Raw genomic sequence first — 27,691 nt, 5'->3', positions numbered from 1 at the left:
AAAGGCGACCGAGCGCTAAAACGTGAGGCCAGGCATGGAGTCTGTGAGTAATACGACCGGGTCTCGGTTTGGTCTTTGTGTTTAGGGGGGGCGGAAGCGCATTAACCCGGAAGGTTAATGTGAAGCCAAATGGAGGTTGCGGCTCGCCGTGCGTGGGGTCGGTCAGGGGAGGCAGCAAGAAACAATGAATAAAACAAATGGGGGAAGAGTGTCGCTCTTTCTCTTCTTTGAACCCGAGTATCAAAGTGAGCGGGGAGGAAAAAAAAAAAAAGACTTTCAACGGATCACGAAAATCCTCTCAGTAGGAGAAAAATGAAAAGCCATCAGAGGAATGAAGGCGGCTGATGAGTAGGACGCCTGCAGATAATGAAAAATGAAAGTGGCAAATGAAAGAGCGAAACGGTAGAGGGAGGCGGGGGGTGGGGGGGGGGGCGCACTAAGGTATGGCGGTCGGTGATTTGAAAAGAGGAAATTTAACACAACGCTCAATTTGACCACTTGGCTTGCTCTTCGCACCTCCTTTGTGACATTGTCGGAGATGTTCGGTCGGACGCTGTAAACAAAGGCTCGACCCCAGGAATATTGTCTTTTTCTGCCAGAAGGGGACGCAGTCATTCATGACTGACGCCCAACTTCAGCAGCCCTTTGCCAAGCTATTTATGGAGAGTATAGTGATACCTTGACTTACAAACTTAATTGGTTCCCAGAAAGTGTGTGTAAGGCGAAAAGTGTGTATTCCAAACATTAATTTCCCATAGGAAACCATTAAAATGACAATAATCTGTTCCCAGATCCCCATAAAACACAATTTTCAACTAAATAAGCCTTAAAACTACACACAGTATACCTTATTTTATGTATAATAAATGTGCTATGGTATTGTAATTAAAGAAAAAAAGCCGGCTGCCATTTTCAGCTCCAACGACCGACTCGTTCACGAACGACACATCATTCATTGTGGCGCTCCGTGTGTTTCCCGAAAAATAGTTCATATGCCAAGATTATATTCTCGCGAATTTAACGTTCGTAAATCAAAAATTTCTTGATTTGAATACCACGCCCCTGGATGTCCCAAGCACGAACAACTAGAAAACAATAGAACACAGACATTTTAATTGGTTGTCCTTTCCATGAACTAATAGATTTGTAACCTGGCTAATGACCTCTTCCTGTGAAGGACTTTACAAAGTCCTAAATTAGTCCAAGGCCAGATCTCCTACCTGAAGATGACAGTTTAACAGTCTGTGTCTGTTCACCTCAGATTGACCCCAGATTTTCTGTGCTTCCATTGTGGGCCTTCTAAGCATGAAACTTTTAAATATGATAACTTCTATTCTGTCTATTGTCTATCAGATATCTTTGGGCCAGTTCAGATCAGCATGTTGATGTTTTTTCTTTGACAAACGGCGTCCCTCAGGGTCTGCCGTCTAGAAAAGCGACAGGGATTACTATGACATATGGATTCCAGGAGGCAAACGCATCATCATTGTCTTTATTTTGAAGTCATTTCAAACTGATCTCAGAGCAAACGAATCAAATTTGGAGAAAAACTGCAAATTGCCGCGCACTGTCTTGAATGTAGCTTTGGTCATTTACATTGGACTGGTTATATTACGCATGTATTGATTTCAGACTTTCCAAAGTTGCTCAAAATGAGTCAGCCAATGACCCTCCAGATCCCACATTTCATTTCCATACGCGTGGGTTCATGTTTCGGGCCTTCGCGCGCAATCGAGGTGCTGCACGCTGACATTTGTAATTAGCATCAAGGCGGGCAGGAGGATGATTACAATGACAAGAGAGAAACACTTGATGCGTGACACTGCTTACACACACTTCAAGCGGCGGCACTCGGAGATTTGTGTCGAGCGCATGCGTTCCGCTAAAGTGTGTCGATCTCCAGCAGAATAAATCAAATGAGGATGGAGGAACCTCTTATTCTTTGAGTGAGGGAAAAGCCAGCCTTAATTGAGCCTCTGTGGATCTCACGCGCACGTTGAAGACTCTTGAGGGGCATCTGGCTTTGTACTTTGACCCTTGGATTCAACCCAATCTTGTGACATTGGCCATGGAAGTGTGAAATTGTATAAAACTGTGCTAATATATTTCTTGTATACCAGAAACTTGGACTGGAAACTCTACTACTACTGTCATAGTTGACTGTTTATTCAGCATTGAGATAATAATAATACTAATAATAATAATAATAATAATAATAATACATTTCATTAGTAAGCGCCTTTCAAAACTGTCAAGGTCACTTTACAGTCAAAGGGCAAGTCTTTCTGTGGGTGAGCAGCAGTAGCCACACGCGCCAGCGTTCACTCAACCTGGAATAACTCAAATAGATAGAAAAAGCTAACTAGCTAATAGACAGCGAATCGACAGCCAGATAGCTAATAGACAGCGAATCGATAGCCAGATAGCTAATAGACAGCCAGACATATAGCTAATAGATAGCCAGCCAGATAGCTCATAGATACCCAGCTAGGAGGCCAGCTAGGAAGCCAGCCAGATAGACAATAGACGATCACAGAATAGAAATTATCATATTTTAAAGTTTCATGCTTAGAAGGACCACAATGGAAGCACAGAAAATCTGGGGGGGTGAACAGACACAACCTGTTAAACTATCATCTCCATGTAGGGGATCTGGCCTTCGACTAATTTACGATTTGCTAAACTCCTTCACAGGAATAGCTCATTAGCCAGATTACAAATCTATCAGTCCATGGAAAGGACAACCAATTAAAATGTCTATGTTCTGTTGTTTAATGGTTGTTGGTGCTTGGGACGTCCAGGGGCTTGGTATTCAAATGAAGAAAACTATATTTTACTAATGTATTACTTACATTTGCATATACTCAATAAATAGCTTGGCAGAGGGCTGCAGAAGTTGGGCGTCGTTCATGAATGGCTACTTCCCCTGCCGGCAGTAAAAGACAATCTTCCTGTGTTCAAGCCATTATTCACACTGTCCGACCGAATATCTCTGACAATATAATTCCTTACATTTTACATTAAAAATGTGTAAATTGTTCTTCGCATAGGATAAAGAATATATGTTTGTCAATGTTGCTCCGCCACTATTTTGGAATACCATTTTCAACGCCATCTTTGATCTCCAATTCGTAAGTTACGTTTTTTTTTGTGTCTCAAAGCACGACTCTGATTACCTAATCAGATTCAAAAGTGTCACTTGGCAATACAACCATGAGTCTATCTCACTCCAGCTGTAAAGAATGTCCAAATCCATATTGTATTTTCACTTCCTGTCCCCGTAAAGACCAAATTGGAAGTGATAAACCTGGATCCCGAAAACCACACCTTGTCACATCTACTCGGACAGTCCATCAATCCACTCATTTTTGAAGGAGAACCGTGCGTATCTTTAATTCCAGCATGTTCTCCGCCTCCGCTCTCCCACTTGACGACTCCACGGACGCAGGATTACAGCACCATCGCTTTGAACCGCGTCTCTCCTGAAATCCTCCTATCGACTCGCTCCCAGAGCAACGATTTTGCCTTCCCCGCTCGCGGAGAGATCAAACGTCTGTGATTGTGCAGAGAAATACGTTTTGTGGTTCTTATATAACACTTCAATCCTGTTCCATTCCTTCCGATGCAGGTGTGAGCGGTTTGGACCCACCATGACACTTGCCCAGAAGTGCCAGGTGGCTTCTGTGCCAACCCCAGGCTGGATCCTGGTTTTTACTCTCTTTCTGGCTCTGCAGGTAAACCGATGCTTTCTCGAAAATCTCTTTCACCTGTATTTTCATGTCATTATAGACACAAATGTGCGGAGTTTGCATGTTGTCCATGGGCCTGTTTGGGTTTTCTCCACATACTCCGGTTTCCTCCCACATTCCATAAACGTGCATGGCAGGCTAATCGAACACTCGAAATTGTCCCTTCGGTGGGAGTGTGAGCGTGGATGGTTGTTCGTCTGTTTGCCCTGAGATTGACTGGCAACCGGTTCAAGGTGTCCCCTGCGGACTGCCCGGAGATTGATCGATCGATCTATCTACTGTATCTATCTATTGTTCTAGCTATCTATCGGTTTTGCGAGCTATCTAGCTAGCTACCTACCGAGCTACTTATCTCGTGATCTCGCTATCTATCTAGCTGTCTCTCTATCTAGCTATCTCGCTATCTTGCTGTCTAGCTACCTAGCTGTCTAGCTTACTCGCTATCTTGCTGTCTCGCTATCTAGCTATCTCGCTATCCATCTAGCTATCTTGTTATCCATATAGCTATCGCGCTATCTAGTTATCTCACTAGCTATCTTGCTATCTATCTAGCTAGCTGTCTAGCTAGATATCTAGCTAGCTAGCTGTCTAGCTAGCTATCTAGCTAGCGATCTCGCTATCTCGCTCTCTAGCTATGTCGGTATCTAGCTATGTCGCTATCTAGCTAGCTATCTCGCTCTAGCTATGTCGCTATCTAGCTTTGTCACTATATATCTAGCTATGTCGCTATCTACCTATATCACTATGTCGCAATCTAGCTAGCTATCTCGCTCTAGCTATGTCGCTATCTAGCTATGTCGCTATATAGCTATGTCGCTATATATCTAGTTATGTCGCTATATATCTAGCTATGGTGTTATCGATCTAGCTATGTCGCTAATTCGCGATCCATCTAGCTATGTCGCTATCTCCCTTGCAATCTTGCCATGTCGCTATCTCGCTATCTATCTAGCTATCTCGCCATCTCGCTATCTATCTAGCTATGTTCCTTTCTATCTATATGTCGCTATCCCGATATCTATCTATCTATCTATCTATCTATCTATCTATCTATCTATCTATCTATCTATCTATCTATCTATCTATCTATCTATCTATCTATCTATCTATCTATCTATCTATCTATCTAATTTCGCTATCTATCCAACCTTCCAAAATTACATTACATTTGAAAAGGGCTAATTATTGTTACCCGGTCATGATAAAGAAAAAAAATATATTTGTCGTCTCATAATTAAAAAGCTACAAAATCACAGTGCCCAAAGAAAAACATCCAATCGCTCATCCGCGGTGTACAGGGGAACAAATTGAGGCCGCTGTTGAATTGTAACTTTTTTTAACAAATCTGACAAAAACTGCTTTCTTTTTTTTTTTTTTTTTTTCTTTCCTGAATAGGTTGCTACTTATGCTGCTCCCTCCGCAGACACCAAGCTAGTTCGGACCACTCGAGTGAGGAGACAAAGTCCAGACGGGGAAGCTGACACCGCTTCCTCCGCCAACCAGACGATGCAGCAGCAACCTTTAGTCTTCAATCACGTGTACAACATCAACGTACCAGTGGAATCTCTTTGCTCTGTCGACCTTGACACCTCTGCACCACCGGAGAATGGTGAGATTTTCTTCTTCATTTTTTTTCTGAGGGCAATGATGAGCTTTTGTTTACACACATATACGAGGGCACTCAAGTTCAATGCTTATTTTTTGAATTGTACTTCACCAACCGGGCAGTTGGTTATTTTTCCACCAACACAAAGGGTCAAAGGTTTGCTTTGAAAGAATGTTTAATTCTCAGTTGAGTTTGTGATTTTAAGCGTCCTTGAAAAAGGACACTTTTGCTTGAGGCTCCGGTTTGGAAAGCCTGATGGTTGTGTAGATCTGTCTATGAGGATTTTTTTTTATCCGAAAACTTTGAACATTAATGTTTCCAGGATCGATTTTCAAAGAGAAAAAAAAGATAGTATTCCAGTAACAATATGCAGTCATTTAATTCAAGTCATTTTGATATGCAATAATTGCCCATTATAAAACATTTATTTGGACCTAAGCTAAGGGGTCATTTGATTATTCTGTATGACACCAATATGATTAATTAAGTCATTCACTGCCGGACAGATGCGCAAAAATGTATCCACTCCAGTGCCAGGGTTTTTGTCATTTTCACTCAAATTCCAGGACCCAGAATATTGAGTTTTAGGACTACATAAACATTCACTAAAGCGTTACAAATATTAGAGTCTCTTCTTTCATCAGAAACAAAGAGTTAATTCCTAAATTATATGGGTCTGGAGTTATATGATCTTGAAATGGGGGCGGGTGTACAAAATACACTGCAATACTTGTATAGCGCTTTAACAACAGCTGAAGCTGCAACAAAGCGCTAACATGGATAACAAATGAAAATACTGCCCCCTTGTGGAAATGAAAAAACTTTGCCAGAAACCATGGCCAGTGCTTCATCAGCACCCAAGCATGAAAAAAAACCACGAACAAATTCGAGAATGGCGCTCTCTGTCAAATTTTCAATTCCTGAATAAATTCATAAATGGCAGTGAATGAGTCAATGACACAACAATTTGATCCAATTATCAATGGATTTTTCAAAAAAGTAACTAAAAACATTTTCCAAAGGCCCGCGTTCTGAACTTGGATCCAGAGCTCCTGTGGAGGGACCACTGGACCCAGTTGGACCTACAGAGTACACCGAACAGACACTGGATGCAGACAGTCAGGTACGTATCTGCTTATTTTCCACACCATTGTTCCAAAATGACTGCAATCAACCAAAAACATCAATTTTTAAGGCCCCTTTTTTTTCAGGTGACGTTCACACACCGCATCAACATCCCGAAAGCGGCATGCGCATGTCCGGCGACTGTTACGATCCAGCAGCTCGCCACCAGGGTGGAGATGCTGGAGAGGGAGCTTTCCATGCTACGAGCTCACTGTGGTTCTGGATGCTGTCGGGAGAACCCGGCCATTGGTGAGGGAGTCGGCCATCGTAGTTGTTTAGACATGCCAAGACTGTTAGCTTGACGCTGTCTTCAAGATGCCACAAGATGGCGCTGAAAATGATTTTTTAAGATTAATAATAATAATAATAATAATAATAATACAGTAAAGTCTCGTTATATCGATATCGGATATATCGATAGTCCCTGTTATATCGATATTTTTTCGGACTCCCTTGAATATCGATATAACGAGACTTTACTGTAATAATAATAATACATTTCATTTATAAGCACCTTTCAAAACTCTCAAGACACTTTACAGTCACAGGATATTTTTTCTGTGGGTGAGCAGCGGCAGCCACACACGCCCGAGGGGCTCTTAAGCATCGTCACATTGCTTCCCCAGGCCGCTTCGACTATTTCCCCGGATGCAACGGCCACGGTAGCTTCAGCCTGGAGCTCTGCGGCTGCATATGCGACGAAGGCTGGACCGGCAAAAACTGCTCCGAGCCCCGTTGCCCTGACGACTGCTCCGGCCAGGGCGTATGCATCGACGGGGAGTGCGTTTGCGACCGCGACTTTGCCGGGGAAAACTGCTCTGAGCCCCGTTGCCCGTTCGACTGCTCGGGCCGCGGCTTGTGCATCGACGGCGAATGCGTCTGCGAGGATTCCTTCACCGGGGAAGACTGCATGGTCGGGAGATGCGTCAACGATTGCTCGGACCAGGGACTGTGCGTCAATGGAACGTGCCAGTGCCGACCCGGCTACGTGGGGGAAGATTGCTCGCTGGTATATTGCGCCAACAACTGCAGCAAGAAAGGAATCTGCAAGGACGGCTTCTGCGTGTGCCAGGATGGCTTTGCTGGAGATGACTGCAACTCCGGTAAGTGAAGTTGAATCCTTCAGATTCTCAGAGGGCTTGGCAACCGCTGCTGATGCAACGACCAGAGTTTCCGGAGTATAAGGTTTAAAAAGTTGACCATATATAAGGCAGACCACAATATAAGTTTCATGTACAGCCAAATCTCAGTTTTCGAACGTCTACGGTCAGGGTCACAGTCAGCCTCTTTAATTTTAAGAGATTATTCATATATAACGCCGCTTTATATATCCCAGCATGGACCGCACACTACTTCTTCTATGGGGGTATATTGAATTTTACATCCCGTCTGGTGTATAAGGCGCAACGGAGTGTAAGGTGCACCCCCCCAATAAATTGTATATTTTCAAATGTTTTCTATATATAAGGCTTATAAGGTGCCCTTTCAATGAAAAAGGTTTTCCAAATATAATATATAAATTTATCAAAGTTTTCCAAATATAAGGCAATAAAACATTATAAGGCACTGGGGATACGCACGAATTCTACCACAGCGGGAAATGGAATCGGTGGTTGCTGATAGTCGTTGCGAGACCTGTTGTGGCTCAATATTACTTCATATATAAGGCGTATCTGCGTATAAGGCGTAGGGTCATCTTTTAAAGACAATCAAGGATTTTGGATGCACCTTATACACCGGAAAATACAGTACTATAGAAAGGAGTATATACTCATCTGAATCACTGTCTCTTGTGGAGAAATGAGAGCTGTTGTGGCTCAATATTACTTCACAAATAAGGCACACCTGAGTATAAGGCGTAGGGTTATCTTTTAAAGAAAATCAAGGTTTTTGGGTGCACCTTATACACCGGAAAATACGGTACTTTAGAAAGGAGTATATACTCAGCTCAATCAAAGTCTCTTGTGGAGAAATGAGACCTGTTGTGGCTCAATATTACTTCACAAATAAGGCACACCTGCGTATAAGGCGTAGGGTCATCTTTTAAAGAAAATCAAGGATTTTGCATGCACCTTATACACCGGAAAATACAGTACTATAGAAAGGAGTATATACTCATCTGAATCACTGTCTCTTGTGGAGAAATGAGAGCTGTTGTGGCTCAATATTACTTCACAAATAAGGCACACCTGCGTATAAGGCTTAGGGTCATCTTTTAAAGAAAATCAAGGTTTTTGGGTGCACCTTATACACCGGAAAATACGGTATTTTAGAAAGGAGTATATACTCAGCTCAATCAAAGTCTCTTGTGGAGAAATGAGACCTGTTGTGGCTCAATATTACTTCACAAATAAGGCGTACAGGCGTATAAGGCGCACGTTCATCTTTCGAAAGGGTCAAAATCAAGGCTTTTGGGTGCGCTTTATACACCAGAAAATACGGTAATTTTTTTAGGTCTTCGACTGAAAGTTGAACGACGGTTAGCAGGTGTGAACGTACCGTCTGCGTATAAATAAAAACGGATTTAATCGTAAGTAATTCATTCAAGCACCTGGCGTCGTATTAAATGCCACACTTGGAGGGCGTTCCGCGCCACACACCTCCCCAGTGATGCAGTTGCATAAGAGATGATTTAGCGGTAATTAAAGAAAACAAGCCCCGCCTTCCACTATTTTTTTTTAGATACCCGCCTAATTCGAATGCAGGTGGCAGCGTGCCCGACTACCCGCGCACAGCAGAAGGTGTAGAAGCATTCATTTGTCAAATGTCACATTAATCCACAGAGAGAGGCGTCACGTTAGCCACCTCCGAGTCGGCCTTGGGAGTCTCACACTTCTTTGTTCAGCGCACCTTGGCGCCAAATATCAGATCCTCCTCTGCCATTTGGGAGGTGGCCGTCAACCATATGATGGATGAGAACGGACACGGGAACGGATGACAGATAGGCGCTATTCACCGGTTGATCCCTCCTGCTGTTTAATTTCATCCAAGTCAGGTGGTCTGAATTGCTGATAGCTTTGGCAATTAGATGTGCAAATTGACATTGCTTTTTGCGGAATACTAAAAAAAGCAATCCAATTACGGCACACCGGTAGGTTGACAGGTTTAAGTGTTGAGTAGAAAAAGCGGAATATGTTTCCGGTGGCCTCGACGCTTCCCATTATAAGGAATAATAACGGCTTTTGACTTAAAATGGGACGCTTCAGGCGTGAGATGAGAGCAACGTGCATCTTTACATACACGTCCGTCCTCCCACAAAGCGGCGATCGACTTGAACCGAGTATTGCTATTTCATCTAGTGCACAGGTGTCAAAGTCAAGGCCCGCGGGCCAAATCCGGCCCGCCACATCATTTCTTTCGGCCCGCGAAAGCAAATCAAACTTGTTAAATTCCATGATGATTGCTAAAATGTGAGCCAAAATTTCATATTTTTGGATGTCAACCACAATAAAAGTCATTATTCTTGACTTCAGATTTGAAAACGAGTTATTCATTAATTTGCTGTTTGCTGTGTGCTCTGTATGTAATATTTGAAGGGATTTAAACATCCTAATGGGTTCCCCAAATTCATAACGGCCCTCGAGAGGAAACCATAACTACAATGTGGCCCGCGGCAAAAAATAACTTTGACACCCCTGATCTAGTGGGAGGGTGTTTGGACCGTCGTTCCACTCGTATTACTGTCGGGTAGATGGAAGTTGAGTTTTTAAAACGCGAACGCACGGCGAGACAGCAGAATGCTTCAATAAATGATTCTGAATGCATCAGTCAAGCACCTTTTGTCGAGAAACGTGTTTGTGTCACACGACGACAGGATGTACCGATCCAATGGCGGCTTTTATCAGACAATGCTAACATTTGTAGCCTCCTCATTCCAACATATGAGACTTGAAATGACAATTTATCATTGTGAGTCCAAAATGGATTGTAGGACTTCACACCCCTGAAATAAATAAATCAGTCACATGACCAAACATAAGACACAATATTTAGCTTCAATTGGATAGTAAATATCGGAACATCCAATTGCAAGGGTGTCAAACTCATTTTTTAACCGCAGTTTTACCATAGTGACGATTTCCTTTCGAGGGGCCATTATGAATTTGGGGAAGCCATTAGACTGTTTAACTCATTCGATGTAATTCTCGAATTTATTCACAAATTGAAAATATGACGTAGAGCGCCATTCCCGAATGTGTTTTTTTTCTTGTTTGGGTGCTGATAAAGTGCTGGTCAGACCTCTGGCAATGTTTTTCCCTTCCGCGAGGTGCTAGCATTAGCCTTGTTAGCGCTTCGTTACAGGTTCAGCTGTTGTTAAAGCTCGATATAAATCAATATGTATGTATTGTACTGTATTTTGTACAGTAGCCCCCATTTCAATCTCAAATAACTCCAGACCCATATACCTAAATATTTTTTTTCTGATGAAAGTAGAGAGTCTAAGGTTTCTTACGATGCATTGAACGTTTATATAGTCCTAAAACACAATATTATGTGGGTCCTGCAATTTGAGTGAAAATGACAAAAACCCTGGCGCTGGAGTGGACACATTTTTCCACATAGTCTGGCATTAAATGAGTTAATCCCCAACACATTTTACATATAGAGCGCACAACAAATTGATGAGTAACTAGTTTTCAAATTAAAAGTCAAAAATAATGATTGTTATTGTAATAATAATAATAATAATAATAATAACATTACATACATTTAATTTCTAAGCGCCTTTCAAAACTCTCAAGGACACTTTACAGTCACAGGATTTTTTGGTGGGGGTGAGCAGCGGCAGCCATTTGTATTGTGGTTTAAATGGGAAAATTTGAAAACGTGGTTCAGACTTTAGCAAGCATCATGGAATTTCACAAGTTTGATTTGCTTTCACGGGCCGAATAAAATGATGTGTCGGGCCTGATTAGGCCCCCGGGCCTTGACTTTGACACCTGTGCCTCTCATACCTTTCTCACTGTTAAATGTCTCTGAACGGATGTTATGGTGGCTTTGCGTATATAAACTTTACCCCAAGTAAAATGTCTTAAGTGACAAGCCTCATTTTCCCCAGTGTTCCCCGAAGGTGAGTCCTAATGATTTACTGACCTTTGTTGTCAGCAAGCGATTTAACTGTCTAGGTTTTTTTTTAATTGTGTAAGAATCCGTTCTTGTTGCCATTGATAGAATGCCGATTACATCTAATGAGCTTTTAAGATTCACCTTCAGATGGCGATAGCTAACGCTTTTGAACACAGATGTTAAAGTCAATGCCCGGGGGCCTAATCTGGTCCGAATCCTCATTTTATTCGGCCGCTCGTTTATGAAATGAACATCAGCCACAGACATACCGAAGCAAGTGTAGTGAAATTTTCTTAGCAAACAGAGATTAAGTTATTCTTCTTAAAAAAAAGCTATTAAAGCATTGATTTCACAACATTAACTTTCCCATTTACGTTATTCTAAAACGCCCGCAGGACAACAAGCACCTGGACAAGTACAATCAATTGTGAATAGACACGCAGCGGATGCCATTCTGGCATGTAAAATACTTCCACCAACACAGTAGGTCCCTGGTGTCAAAATCAAGACCCGGGGGCCAAATCTGGCCATCCAAATCATTTTATTCGGCCCATGAACGCAAATAAATCTTGTGAAATTCCATGATGTCTGAACAAAAATATTTATTTTCCCATTTAATCCACAATAGCAGTCATTACTTTTTACATCAAATTTGAAGCTTAGGTATTCATTGATTTGCTTTATGCTCTGTAATATATGGAAGGGACGAATTAGCAATTAATCAATCAATTAATTAATAAATTAATCAATCAAGCAACCAATAAAATATGTATGTATTTCTTTCTTTCTTTATTTATGTATGTATTTATTTATTTATGTTCATTTTTATTCAATTATTTACTTGTTTATTTATTTATAGATATTTTATTTATTTACGCACAACTGAAAGTTGACAAAAGACAAAAGAAAATACCAAAAAAAAAAACACAACAAAATCAAAAGCAAGGCTCATCGGAGCACTTGTCAACGACCCCCGACTTGGGCGCCATCTTGGACTTCTTTCATGACCGTGGCAACATAAGTGACAATGAACAGTCGATTTCTTCAATAATTCGATCTATGCAAAAGTGATACCGTTTTTGACTTCAAATTTATAAATTATTATTAATAATAATAATAATAATAATAATAATAATACATTTCATTTATATTTGTGATGGTCGTTGATGGCTTGTTGGAATGGATAGCTTTCCATAATAATAATAATAATAATAATAATAATAATAATAATAATAATAATAATAATACATTGTATTTATAAGCGCCTTTCAAAACTCTCAAGTACATAACTAATAGAAATGACCTTGAGAGTTATGAAAGGCGCTAATAAATTAATTATAATAATGATAAATTTATTATTTATTAATTTTGGGCGACCCGGTAGTCGAGTGGTTAGCACACCGGCTTCACAGTGCAGAGGTCGCCGGTTCGCGTCCCGGTCCGGCCTCCCTGTGTGGAGTTTGCATGTTCTCCCCGGACCCGCGTGGGTTTTCTCCGGGTCCTCCGGTTTCCTCCCACACTCCAAAAACATGCATGGCAGGCAGATTGACCACTCCAAATTGTCCCTAGGTGTGAGTGTGAGAGTGACTGTTGTATGTCTTTGTGTGCCCTGCGATTGGCTGGCAACCAATTCAGGGTGTCCCCCGCCTCGTGCCCGAAGACAGCTGAGATAGGCTCCAGCAACCCCCGCGACCCTAATGAGGAATAATAAGCGGTACGGAAAATGAGATGAGATGAGATTAATTTGTTGTGCGTTCTATACGTGATATGCAGAGGGGTTGAAACATACTAATAGCTTCCTCAAATTAGATGAAAAGGCCACTAAAGTATCCAAAGGTCCCCCCTCGTGGAAGATTATAATGCCCAATATCACAAAACGAAGAGATTATGATGAGGAGATGCTACTCGCTCCTCTGTCCAACTCTCCTGTTTGTTTGTTTCAGTTTATGTCCCCATTTCAGACAGCACCCCCTCTTGCCCCCCCACCTCCCATCTGCCTGCCTCCTTACTTCAACGTCGTCATGTGTTTCAGTCGTCTCTGCCGTGTCTTTTTCTTCTCTGCCTTGCTTTGACTTGTTGTTTTATCTTTTGTATTTTTTTGGGATGAGGAGGGTGTGGAAATGAAGTGTAAACACTCTTGTTTTTATGCAGGCGCATTACAATTCAACAGCAGCTCCCGGTGCATGACTTGACTTGACTATTGCCACTTCAATCTGGAAGGACTCGGTTTGCTTGTGGCTGTTGGTTTCCTTTCACAAGCTAATGGCAACAAAGCTAACACAAGTCCTAACAGATTTGATGAGTCGATGGGAGTGTGTAGAACTATAGAGCTGGGATTCTTGGTTTGTTTTAGGATCTAGTTACGTATTAGAGATGTTTGATGTGCAAGAACTCGTGGCTGATAACGTGGCGTTCTAAAACGACCACAACAGCCCAAAGCTCTGGTCCAAATATTGACTGTTAGCATCAGAAACATTTTTTTCCCCAAACATACCACATACAGTAATCCCTCGTTTTTCATGGTTAATGGGGACCAGGACCACCCGCAATAGTCAAAAATCATTTTTTTCATGCTTGAGTGCCGATAAAGCGGTGGCCATGGCCTCTGGCAATATTGTTTTCTTTTCCACAAGGAAGGAAGCACTTCCGTTTTTTCCATGTAAGCGCTTTGTTCCAATTTAAGCTGTTGTTAAAGCCCTATATAAAGTAATAGTATGTATGTATTGCATTTTATTTTGGACAGCTGTCCTCATTTCAAACTCATATAACTCCAGACCCATGTAATTTAGCAATTAAGTCATTTTTTTCTGATGCAATAAGCGAGTACATTTTGTAACGCTGCATCGAATGTTGATATAGTCCTAAAAACTCAATATTCTGTGAGTCCTGGAATTCGAGTGACAATGACAAAAACCCTGGCACTGGAGTGGACACATTTTTGCACGCCTGGCAGTGAACGAGTTAAAATATGTACACAGTATTTATACTTCATATGTTTGAGACAAAGACTATAGCAGTACATACAATCTAATGTTTAATTAAAAAATGTTATACAGACGCTCCCCTACTTACAAACATTCGAGTTACGAACAACATTAAATATGGACGTTTTTGTTGTAACATGTAGTATTCTCTCCATGAACATAATCCTTATTGAGCATATATTTTATTAAATGTTTATTTTTCAGTACAAACCAATGTAGGTTATTTATACAAACCTTTAACATAATTATCCAAATCTTAAACATATTTACATAAGCCTTAAACATACATTCCATACAAAATATAGCACTGAAGCAACTTACGAACAAATTCACCTTATGAACGACCGTTCGGAACATATGTCGTTCGTAAGTTGGGGAGCGTCTGTATAGTCATTAACATTAATTCTTCAGCATGTATGCGGCTATGACCGTGTAGCCTGCATTAGCCCCCAGCGACCTGCAGTGACTGAATTAGCCTTTTCTTCCCCAAAACAGTGGCACCTGCCATGAACCTGAAAATCCGAGGTGTAACAGATAAAGACATCGAACTGGAGTGGGAAGGTTCTGTGGTCCTGACGGATTTTCTCGTGACCTACACACCAAGCAGTCCGGGCGGTGAGTTTTCTGATGGGCTTGAATGTCATAGCGCACCGGACACCCCCACGCAGAATTCAGTTGACAATAAGCTTCTAAATAATGAAAAAGATCAACCCTGTGTAGGTATCCAACTCGAAATGCGGCTCCCGGGCAATACCACATCCTGCACTATCTCAGACCTGGACGCAGGGATGGAGTACAACGTCAATGTGTTTGCCGTCATTAATAACAGCATCAGTGTTCCTGCCAGCATTACTGTCGCAACCTGTAAGTGTGCCTCCATGTTTTATTCATCACCGGATTGAATGCATAGAGGAAACAAATGTGGTGCGCTCCCGAGCGTGGACGGGGTAAAAATGTCACCTGCACCACCTGGTTCCCATTTCCTCTCACCTAAACTCACTGTTACAATTACAGTGCACACACACACACACACACACACACACACACACACACACACACACACACACACACACACACACACACACACACACACACACACACACACACACACACACACGCACATGAACGTTTTCATGTTTTCTGCGGACCACTTTCCAGGTCATCACTTGCGGTGACTACTGGGATAGTGTTACTAACAAGGGACAACAGACAGACAAACAAACAAACACACACACTCACGTCTACGCACTTGAAGGTGTTATATATGTATAACAATGACTGTTATTTTGGTTTCCGTACGACAATTTAAAATTTTGCTATGGACTTTAGCAAGCATCATGGAATTCCACCAGTTTGATTTGCTTTCACGGGCCGAATAAAATGATGTGGAGGGCCAGATTTATCCCCCGGGCTTTGACTTTGACACCGGTGCTCTAGATAAAGTGGCCTACTACTTGGTCTTGATCGACAAAATGTAAAAGATTTCAAGCATACCAGAGACTCAAGAATAATTGCTCCACGAGAAATTAAAAAGCATTTTTTTGGGAAAGGCTTCCCAGTCTAGTAAATGAAATGTCACGAGGAAATGGAAGTCAAAGGAAAGGGAGCAATGAACAAACAAATAAACGAATGAGGCAAAAGTTCAAAATTGCTCACTCTGGGCATGCGATGGATGTGATTGATGTCGCCAATGCGGGTCACAGAAAGAAAATAATCCGTCTTTCCACTTCCACACCAGACCTCTCCAATCCAGATGGTTTAGTCTTCAAATCCATCACCGAGACGTCAGTCGAGGTCCGGTGGCAACCTTCCTACTATTCCTTCGATGGCTGGGAAATCAGCTTCATCCCCAAGGTACCGTACCGTTTGTTCAAGAGGGAGTTTGTCATATTTTGTAGACTCCATGTCACTCACTTCACCCCGAAGCCTCGGACCCGTGAGTCCGTTTGACACCTGAAATTCTTGCACCTCGATCAAGTCCACCATAATCGCATTGCATCATAGACACCACAACTTAGACGTGCTATGACTTGGTCAAAACATTCGTCTACTTTTGAAGACCAAATTGTGCAGTCTGACGAATTTCCGAAAATGCTAATAGGTGTGCTAATAGCATTTGCGCTGTCTGCAAAAATTCGAGCCTTGTAGAGTTTTGGTCAAAAGTTTACATACACTTGTGAAGACCATAATGTCATGGCTCACATGAGTTTCCAGTTATTTCTACAACTCTGATTTTTCTCTGACAGAGTGAATGCTTCAGACACTTCATTGTTACAAAAACATTCATGAAAATTTGTTCTTTTATGACTTTGCTAGGGGTTAACAGAAGTGATCAAATCTGCTGGGTCAAAAATATACATACAGCAGCGCTAATATTTGGTAACATGTCCCTTGGCCATTTTCACTTTATCCATAAGCTTCTGGCAAGCTTCCGTTTGAATCTTTGACCACTCCACTTGACAGAATTGATGCATTTCAGTTAAATTTGATGGCTTTTTGTCATGGACTTGTTTCTTCAGCATTGTCTACAAGTTCCCAATGGGGTTTAAGTCAGGACTTTGGGAAGGACATTCGAAAACCTTAATTCGAGCCTGATTTAGCCATTCCATTACTACTTTTGATGTGTGTTTGGGGTCTGAAGTTATCCGAACTTGAAATGGGTGCGGCTGTACAAAAGGCAAATGCTGACCCCGCGTGGATGGGGAAAAAAAACATTGCCAAAGGGAATAAATTCGGGAATGGCAGTGAATTAGTTAAAAAGGACTTAAAAAAAAAACACCCCTCACCCCCCAAAAAAGGGACCGTATCGTCACATTGAAAGCTTGGAAACCAGTCAAATCAAAGCACATCTTCCCCCCCAAAGGAGACCTTAAAGGAGAAAACCAATTACTGTGAGAGAGCCGAGATTAAAAGTGCCCAGAGTACCTGAGTTTGCCGCCAGATTTAGAAAGGAGAAAGGTTTTTGATTACTGCCTTTGGACCTTGCATGACTACGGTTGAAAAAGGGTTATGCTCTCAAAGGGGTTTACCGGATCATCCCTTTAATAGCCAATAAGCTTCACACAATCCGGCAGTTGAATTCAAAACAGACTTTGAAATGGGGAAAACCAATTCTTTGCCAGATTTTTCTGCCTAATACCGCATGGATTCAAATCTCATTTCAATGCCAATGCTTCCATTGTGATTTTTTTTCCCAACCTAATCGCATTGAAGTTTTCGCAAAAGGCATGACAAAAACCTGTCAGCGGTATAAGTGGAAAGCAGTATTTTTCCAACACAAATACATACAGTACATGGAGCGCCATTCCACAATTTGTTCTGGTTTTGGTTGTTCTTGCGAGGGCTGAAGATAAAGCGTTGGTCATACCTCCGACAAGCTTTTTTCCCTTCCACAAAGGGGCAGCATTTCCCCTTTTTCTATGTTAGCGCTTTGTTCCAGCTTCAGCTGTTGTTAAAGCATTATATAAACCAATATGTATATACGTATTGGATTGTATTTTGGACAGCTGCCCTAATTTCAAACTCATATAACTCCAGACCCATTTAATTTAGGAATTAACTCTTTTTTTCTGATGAAAGAAGAGAATCTAAAGTTTCTTAAACGGCATTGAATGTTTATCTAGTCCTAAAACTCAATATTCTGTAGGTCTTGGAATTTGAGTGACAATGACAAAAACACTGGCACTGGAGTGGACACATTTTTGCACATCTGGCAATAAATGAGTTATTAATAAAAATACATTTTATTCACCCTTCAAAACTTTCAAGGACACTTTACAGTCACGGGATAAGAACATATTTTAGTTCTGATGAAAGAAGCGAGTCTAAGCTTTCTAACGCTGCATTGAATGTTTATGTAGTCCTAAAACCCAATATTCTGTGGGTCTTGAAACTCAAGTGACAGTGACAAAAACCCTGGCACTGGATTGGACACATTTTTGCACATCGTCTAGCAGTGAATGACTTAACAAATGTGTCTAAGTTAAAAAAACAAAAAACAAAAAAAAAAAACAGTCCCTCCTAATTGTATTGTATTGCTTTTAGCACTCCCGTCATTTCATGATAATTGCCCTGTGTCTCTCTCATTCCAGTAAAATCCAACTCCCCAATTCATCCCCTCCATCCCATTTTTAAGTTTCCATTCCCACACATCCTCGCTGTGATCGCCAAACCGACGCCTCACCCCGAAGGTAACCTCCATCCTCTTTCACCTTGCTTGGCTTGCCTTTTTTCCCCCCACGCAAGCATTCCTCCCTCCCCACCAGACACCCATCTTGGTGCACTTTCGCAGCCGCCAGGGGAAATCACATTAGGTGTTTGAAGTTCCGCACTCCCCTGTGAATTGAATCCAGCAATAGTGGGGAGGAGTGGTTGGCATCGGGGGTTGGGGGATTGTGAATTTTGACAATCTCCTAATGGAAAATGTGTGTTTGGGCTTTTGTTTATGGAAACAGTTGTCTCATTTGTTACCAATTGAATGGGGTGAGGGAGTGGGTGGCTCGCGTTCTGCGACTCCAGCTGAGGTGACATTTTCCAGCAGATGCGTACTTCATTATAGCCGACGTTTCTTTATCTTTTTCCAACGAAGACATAAATACACATGGTGATTCAAGATTTGTTTCGTTTTGTCAAACGTTAGAAAAACTAACCTTTCTTGGCACCCCTGATTCCCAGAAAATACATCGCAGCAATTGAGCGTCATTTTGAATTGCTTCACGAAACAGTTCAAAGACTATGAAGCTTCAGGAAGTCTTTGGAATATATGTAACGTCTATATGGAACATGACGTATGACGCATGTGACTTCACCGTTGCGTAAATTGCACGTTGTGACTCATCCCGTCAGTCTCGGATGAGAGAAAATAGTAAGCGTCAGATACTCTGCAGCATCTTGTCGCCTGTATATGACAACAGCTTGCGATACATATGCATCATAGGGGGTGGTGGTAGTGGCGACAATGAAGAAGAATTAAAAGTTATGAGGCTTTTCACAATTCAGGACTAAACAATAAGGACAATGTACCATATTTTACGGTGCATAAGGCGCACCCAAAAGCCTTGATTTTCTTCAGAAGATGACCCTGCGCCTTATACGCAGGTGCGCCTTAGATGTGAAGTAATATTGAGCTACAACTACTGTCAGTAGCCACTGACTCTATTTCCCCCTGTAGAATCAGAATCAGAAAACCTTTATTCGTCCCACAATGGGGAAACTTGAAGTAGTGCATAACCCCAGCCTCTACTGTAGCGCCTTAGAATGTGGTGTATCTTATATTTTGAAAACCTTTCTATATTATATTTGGAAAACTTTTTTCCTTCTTTGAAGGTGCACCTTATTCAACAGTGTACCTTATATACCGGAAAATACGGTGCCTTATTTTTCACAAAATACGGTACACTTAAAAAAAATGAAATAAAAATGTGCACTTTATAATTTGATACGGCATGGATCAAAATTCTGAGCTTAGATGTAGTATTGTAGTCTAAATGTATCTGTAATGTGCTTCGTTGCGAAAGCTCAGAAAAAAATAAAGCTGTATTGTATTGTATTCCCTTTAGCAGAGGTCCATCTAGTAATAATAATAATACATTTTATTTATAAGCAGCTTTCAAAGCTCTCAATGACACTTTACAGTCATGGGATATGTTTTTCACAAAACAGGGACATAAATAAAACCACAGATAAAATTATAAATAAGAACAAGAGATAAAACTATACAGAGAATGTGATGATAAAAAAAAACTGTTTTAAAATAGCCGATTCATTTTATAAGGCGCTTCAGAGTAAGTAAAAGGCTCTCCCTATACAGACGCTCCCCACTTTACGTGGGAGATACGTTCCGAGCGGTCGTTCGTAAGGTGAATTTGTTCGTAAGTTGCTTCAGTGCTATATTTTGTATGGAATGTATGTTTAAGTCAAACACTGAACGGGGAAGTATAAAACCCAGACGCTCTAACAGTCGGAAAATAAATTCACAACTACTGACGACATATATCCTTGGGTCTTCCGTAAGCCATTACTTGGAAATATTCCTGAATGACGTGCCTGCAGCCATTACTTTTTGTTAGGCATCGCATCCTCCTTAAGCGTCAACTGGGAAGAGGGAGTTCCTCCCCGCCCACATATTATACGCAGCCAATCGTAAGCGAGCTCAGACAGAAAAAGGCGCGCAATGCAAAATCTAACTTACAGCATCTCTGTCTGAACATTCTTCGCCATACTGTACCCGCAAAAATGTTCGTATGTACCTTTGTTCGTAACTCGAATGTTCGTAAGTTGGGGAGCGTCTGTACCCTGAAGCGCCTAAAAGTGTAGAAAATACGGTCACAGAAAATTGGACTGTCATTGTTCTGCGTATTATGCAGTCTTGTCTGTCCGAGTGTGGGCAGGTGTTCTTATGGAAATATCACAGTTGGTGTTTCGGCTGCCCATCCTGGCAATGGTGGCTAATTTAAATTCATTGCAGCTGTTACGACACTTTTTATGTCCTGCGAGCCTTCATCTTGTAGGCTTTTGTGAGGACAAGCAGGTGTGGGATATGTCTTTCACAACGTTTCCTCAGGCTTAGTGTCATAATACTCGAAAGATGTTACTTATAATGAACTTGGGAACATGTGTGGATGGATTCACTGCAGATCCCACGGACTTGCGTCAGACCACAAACACCTGCCAAACAATTCAATTACGCGTCCAATTGATTTTTTTCCCCCTCTCCCTCCTCAGGACAATGACGGTGGGATGACTGCCCAGCTACCCAGCACCATCACATCCTTTCTACAAACCGGCCTGAGACCGGGCGAGGAATACACAGTCAACCTGGTGGCCCTCAGAGACCAGGGTCGCAGTCAGCCCTTTACCGCCACTGTCACGACACGTACGTACTGAATTAGGTGTCAATATTCTGCTTGACTGCATTTTTTTAAACCCCGTCCATTTGGCTTATGAACTTAAGTTGTGTGTAAGGCAAAATGTGTGCATCCCAAAAACCAATTTCCCATAGAAAACAATTAAAATGACAATAATCCGTTCCTCTTCCATGAACTGATAAATTTGTAACCTGGCTAATGAGCTCTTCCTGTGAAGGAGTCTTAAGTCGTAAATTGCTTCGGTGATAAAGGAGTATCCCAAGTCCTAAATTCTGTCCAAGGCCGGGATCTCCTAGATGATGACAGTTTAACTTGCTGTGTCTGTTGACCTGATTGATCCCAGGTTGTCTGTGCTTTAATTGTGTATTCGAGTCACACATGTTGATTAAGCATATAACAGCATGAAACTTTTAAATATAAAAACGTCTTATTCTCTATCAGCCTTATCCACCGGAAAATACAGTACTGTAGAATGGAGTATATACTCGGCTCAATCACAATCTCTTGTGGAGAAATGCTCTCGAACAAGGGCATCGGACTATAAGGCGCACATTTAAAGTATGAAAATAACTTTTCCAAATATAATATACAAATATGTAAAAGTTTTCCAAATACAGTAAAGTCTCGTGATATCGATATTCAAGGGAGTCCGAAAAAATATCGATATAACCGGGACTATCGATATATCCGACCCTGTTTGCATGTAATTTTCTCCGTGCGTGCATAGAAATAGTATCGATATAACCGGGACTATCGATATATCCGATATCGATATAACGAGACTTTACTGTATAAGGCACACCTCATTATACAGCACTACAGTAGAGGCTGGGTTTTCGCACAACTTCTTCTGCAGAGGGAAATTGAGTCAGTGGCTGCTGACAGTAGTTGGCAGATCTGTTGTGACTCAACATGACTTTACATATAAGGCACACCTGCGTGTAAGGCGTAGGGTCATCTTTTGAAGAAAATCAAGGCTTTTGGGTGCGCCTTTTGCACCGGAAAACACTGTAATTTAAACTCCTTCCAAAATATGTCACCGCTATGATAATAATAATATGACAGATGTAGTCCAACCTCGTTTTTCGAATGTATTGGTTCTCGAATAATTCGGTTTTTGATGTAAATTTGTATTCTTTATGCCTGGATTTACATCCAAAACTGAGTGTACCTGAATGCACCACTCGACTCCCCCTCTGTTTCCTTATAAGTCACTTCCTCATGTTGTGTCTCATTGTGACCCACGTATTATCCTGGTGTAACGTTCAATTGTGAGCAGCTGTGTTTGTATTGTTTAATCACGATGAAAAAATTAAAATAAAAACACAGAGGCATTGATTATCATAAGAAATGTTTCAGTTTTCGATATGATCAGTTTTCAAATTGGGGTCTGGAACGGATTATGGTCGAAAACCAAGATTTGACCCCTCCCCCCCCCAAAAAAAAAAAAACAAGCAGACCTTGATTATAATAGGAAATGTTTCAGTTTTTGACCAAATCGGTGTTCGGACAGGTTTCTGGAACGGATTATGGTCAAAATTCGAGGTTTTGACTGTACATTAATTTAAAATACATACTACCAAAGAAAATCCTAACCCAATGGTTTTTGTACATCTCACCTGCTGTTTATCGAAAGCCAACAATCGCAAACTTTATCCATGTTACCTGGGACAGCGATTTCAGTTTGGACCTGTCGATTTGTGTTTTTTTTTTTTTTTTTTAGTAAAACCCCTCTTTCAGACGGTAATTTGTCACCACTTCAAATGGGTACCGTCTTTGTCCGAAGTCGGCTGTGAAGAGGCAATTGCTTACTTTTAACAGATCGAGAATGACTGTGGACCCCACAGAGTGCCTGTAAATCAGTTGTATCAACTTTTTTTTTAACAACAAAAAGTAGCTTAATCACATTCAGTGCCAGCATAGGTAGTGACATATTAATAGACACAGACACACACACACACACACACACACACACACACACGGGGGAGCATACTGATGAGCCGCCTCTGTCTCAGTGATGTATCACCTTTACTCCACACCCAGCTGGCTTCACGAGCGCTTCTCTAATAGATTCAATCCCCCCCCCCCCAAAAAAAAAAAAAATCTGACTCTCATCTCTGTAGTCCAAACACCATCAATTCCCTGTCAAGACTTTGTTCAAGTTATAAGCTGTAATTAAGTACAATTTAATAATTCATACGGCTTTCCCATGAATATTTGAGGGTAGTCCATAAGAAGACATCTGATTGGTTCACGTTAAAGAGTGTTCAGGCGGATTTCAAGGCATTTGGTTAATTATGAGAAATATAGATTCCTCCTTGGAGATGGGAAAACAGTATGATGAGCTATGCGAGGGGAAACACCTGAGGGAGATTCTTCTTGGCTGTTGTCTACCTGAGGCTTTTTTTTTCTAGGACGAGGCCCAAGGGCCAAATTGTGACTATATCAAGGGTGTCAGTTGGAGTACAATGTGTCAATCTTTTCTTTTTGCACATTGCGCCATTCACTTGAGTTCTCTGCGTGTCAACATGCAAGAATATATTTAAAAAAAATGCCATTTCAGCACGGAATGTTCCTCTTAAATGGATACCCTGAAAAAAGTGTGCTTTATTTCCCAAACGTCAAGTTGGTCTTTATAAAAGGTGCAATACATTTGCATAAAATGCAATTGTTATTGTAATGATAATAATACAGTTATACATCAGCTTACCAACTTAATTGGTTCCCAGAAAGTGTGCGTAAGGCGAAAAGTTTGTCTCCCAAACATTTATTTCCCATAAGAAACCATTAAAAATTAGAATAATCCATTCCCAGGTCCCCATAAAACATAATTTTCTACTAAATAAGCCTTAAAACTACACAAAATATACCTTATGTTATGTATAATAAATGTGCAATTGTATTGTAATAAAAGAAATAAACTGTACTGTATAATAAAGTCGTTTTATTTACCTTTGTGATGGTTGTTGACGTAGTTGCCTCTTGATATCAGAGTGAAGTTGCCGTGCTTCCTCCGCGATAATACCCTCACTCACACTGTCTCCTGCAAGCTGTTTTCGTTAATCCAAATCAACAGAAGTTTTTCAACCTCTTCTATTGCCTGAGACGGTTGCTTAGACAACATAGAAACACCCTTAGCCACACGTAGCAATGATTGATTAATTAAATATTTAAATAAATTAAATAAAACCTATTACATCTTTTTCAAAATCTAATTATCCAATTGTGAACATTAACGAAAATCTATAAATTAACCAAAATTTCCCTATGGCTCTAACAATGGTCATACAGGAGATCTATTTACACGGATTTGTTAGCTTGGCTCAGTGTGTTCAACTACACTTGAAGACTTTTTCATCAATCGACGCAATTACGGCTAATCAAGCACTAAGTTGTTAGCACAAATGTCACCAAATGCCAACTGGGGTTGCTTAGCGTTTTCTTAGTGATGTCTTTGTTTTTGCAGTGATCGACGGTCCCACTCAGCTCTTTGTGCGTGATGTGTCGGACACGGTAGCCTTCCTCGAGTGGACGCCACCGAAAGCCAAGATTGATGAGATTGTCTTACGTTACGGCCTTGTGGGAGGAACGGGCCCGCGCACGACTTTCCGCCTGCAGCCTACGCTCACTCAGTACACCCTCCAGGTAAGTGGGAGAGATAAAGGAATGTGGTATCATGAAATTAACTAAAATGTGTCCACTCCAGTGCCAGGGTATTTGTCATATTCACTAAAATTGCAGGGCCCACAGAATATTGCGTTTTATGACTACATAAACATTCAATTCAGTGTAATAAACATAAGACTCATCGGAAGAAAATAGTTAATTCCTAAATTATATGGGTCTGGAGTTATAATGAATGAATGAGTTATAATGAAATGAGGGCAGCTGTCCAAAATACAATGCAATACATACATGCATACATGGTTTATATATTCTTTCATCACAAATGTATATTTTTTACTATATTATTTTAATATTTTGAGTTTATTTGGTTGTAGAGTTATCTGCATTGAAATGTAGGCGGCTGTCCAAAAGGCAAATGCTGCCCCCTCGTGGGAGGGAAAAACATTGCTAGAGGTCTGACCGAAGCTTCAAACGCACCACCCCCACAAGAAAAAAATAAAACTAGAGTTAAAATAGTTATTTCCGAAGTTATATGCGTCTGGAGTTATCTGACCTTGAAATGGGGGCGGCTGTACAAAATACAATAAAATATAATATTTATATAACGCTGAAGCTGTAACAAAGTGCTAACATGGACAAAAGGCAAATGCTGCCCCCTTGTGGAAGAGAAAAAACAAACAAAAAAAACAGCACTGCACACAATGACCAGTGCTTTATCAGCACTCCCCAGCAAGATAAAAACCTCGAAAAACATCTGAAATGACATTCCACATCATGCTTTTCAATTCCCGAATAAATTCGGGAATGGCAGTGAATGAGTTCAAAGTAAATACATCCATAAATAAATACATACATAAGTACATAAATACATACATAAGTACATAAATACACAAATAAATACATGAATAAATGAATAAATAAAAACATAAATGAATAAATAAACACAAATACATAAATAAATGAATAAACACATAAACAAACAAATAAATAAATACACGAATAAATAAATACGTAAATAAATGAATAAATAAACACATAAATAAATGAATAAATAAACACAAATACATAAATGCACAAATGCATAAACACACAAATAAATACATAAATACATAAATACATGAACACAAATAAATGAATACATAAATACATAAATACATGAATACATAAATACATAAATACATAAATGCATAAATGCAAAAATGCATAAATACATTAACACACAAATAAATACATAAATAAACACATAAATAATTAATAAATAAATAAATACACACACAAATACACGAATAAATAAACACATAAATAAATGAATAAATAAACACAAATACATAAATGCATAAACACACAAATAAATACATAAATACATGAACACGAATAAATGAATACATAAATACATGAATACATGAATACATAAATGCAAAAATGCATAAAAACATTAACACACAAATAAATAAATAAATAAATAAAAATAAAAAAATAATTATCTACAAATGCCCTACTATCTGTTTCCCCCCAAAAAAAACAGGAAACAAGGACCCTTTCACTCCAAAATGTTCACTAACTCCCGATTTCAAAACTAACCATGCACCTATTTTGCCGTGAAGGTCCTCCGCCCCGGTTCGCGTTACGAGGTGTCTGTGAGCGGCGTGAGAAACGGCAACGCCAGCGGATCCATTTCCATTGAATTTACAACCGGTGAGCGCTGACAGCAAGCAGATGTGCTAATCATGCCGCATGTTATCCCGACCGAGCCCGCCTCCCAGGAATAGATCTGTTCACAACATATGTCCCGATATGCTACATTATTCAAGGTCATTTGGAGGAATCCAATAACGTTTGCACGCGTGATATTACGCCATGTTCGAGTACTTAACACCTAGTAATGATTAAAACCTACTGCATGCAGTTAGCATGCGTTGATTGCGCTGCTCATGTCTGTTTGTTCAACCCCCCCTTCGAGAAACGGTCTCAGTTTCCCCAACGTTGTCAGCTTTATCGTTCTTCTCAGAGATTGACGCCCCCAAGAATCTCCGCCTCCTCTCAAAGACCTCCACGACCCTGGAGTTGGAATGGGACAACAGCGAGGCACAGGTAAGCTAACTTAGCGAGTGTGTGTTTTGCTTTCTTGATCACATTCTGCGAGTGATCAATAATATCTAATCACGTACATGCGTAGGTGGAGGCTTACCAGGTGGTGTACAGCACACTGGCAGGTGATCAATATGAAAAGGTTATCGTTCCAAGAAATGAGGGCGCAACGACCAAGACCTCTCTCACCGGTAAGTAGGGGAGAAATCGTCATCAACAAACCCTTTTTGCACACTCTTTGTTGTATGAAGCAGTTCTAGATGAAAGAGGAGAGGATTAAATCATCCTTTTCACCAGTGGATCAGGGACGTCATGATGGAATGTGCACGTTTGCTACAAGCTAAATGTTGAAAGCAAACACGAAGCTGTAGCATCCATTGACAAAAAAAAAGATTGTCTCCCATTTTCCGTCCCACGTAAATCCGCTTCAATTCCAAGCCGCGACAGTTCCACATACGCATCGCCACTCTACGATGACACTCCTTTCTTCTCATCGCGGGCTCCTCTATCCATTGATCCATTCAGCCGCAGACTGTCCAACAGTATAAAACGTTCCGCGAAACAAAGTGGGACTGTTAA

General features: G+C 40.8%; 1 protein-coding gene across 1 annotated transcript in view; it reads left to right on the top strand.

Annotated features, from left to right (window-relative positions):
• tnr (tenascin R (restrictin, janusin)) overlaps nucleotides 1-27,691 on the top strand; it is a 134,580-nt gene that overhangs the window by 63,789 nt on the left and 43,100 nt on the right. The window contains exons 2-14 of the mRNA XM_089007392.1: nucleotides 3,629-3,734; nucleotides 5,145-5,358; nucleotides 6,378-6,478; nucleotides 6,567-6,729; nucleotides 7,107-7,583; nucleotides 15,027-15,146; nucleotides 15,252-15,395; nucleotides 16,270-16,385; nucleotides 21,255-21,405; nucleotides 24,864-25,042; nucleotides 26,629-26,719; nucleotides 27,033-27,115; nucleotides 27,201-27,303. Of these exons, the coding sequence (XP_088863518.1) occupies nucleotides 3,651-3,734; nucleotides 5,145-5,358; nucleotides 6,378-6,478; nucleotides 6,567-6,729; nucleotides 7,107-7,583; nucleotides 15,027-15,146; nucleotides 15,252-15,395; nucleotides 16,270-16,385; nucleotides 21,255-21,405; nucleotides 24,864-25,042; nucleotides 26,629-26,719; nucleotides 27,033-27,115; nucleotides 27,201-27,303 (2,026 nt within the window). The 5' untranslated portion in view covers nucleotides 3,629-3,650. The remainder of the gene's footprint in view (nucleotides 1-3,628; nucleotides 3,735-5,144; nucleotides 5,359-6,377; nucleotides 6,479-6,566; nucleotides 6,730-7,106; nucleotides 7,584-15,026; nucleotides 15,147-15,251; nucleotides 15,396-16,269; nucleotides 16,386-21,254; nucleotides 21,406-24,863; nucleotides 25,043-26,628; nucleotides 26,720-27,032; nucleotides 27,116-27,200; nucleotides 27,304-27,691) is intronic.

Source organism: Hippocampus bargibanti, linkage group LG11, assembly GCF_051943395.1.
Source record: "Hippocampus bargibanti isolate YZ-2025 linkage group LG11, ASM5194339v1, whole genome shotgun sequence".
Lineage (NCBI taxonomy): Eukaryota > Metazoa > Chordata > Actinopteri > Syngnathiformes > Syngnathidae > Hippocampus > Hippocampus bargibanti.
This window is presented reverse-complemented; position numbering and strand designations above follow the sequence as displayed.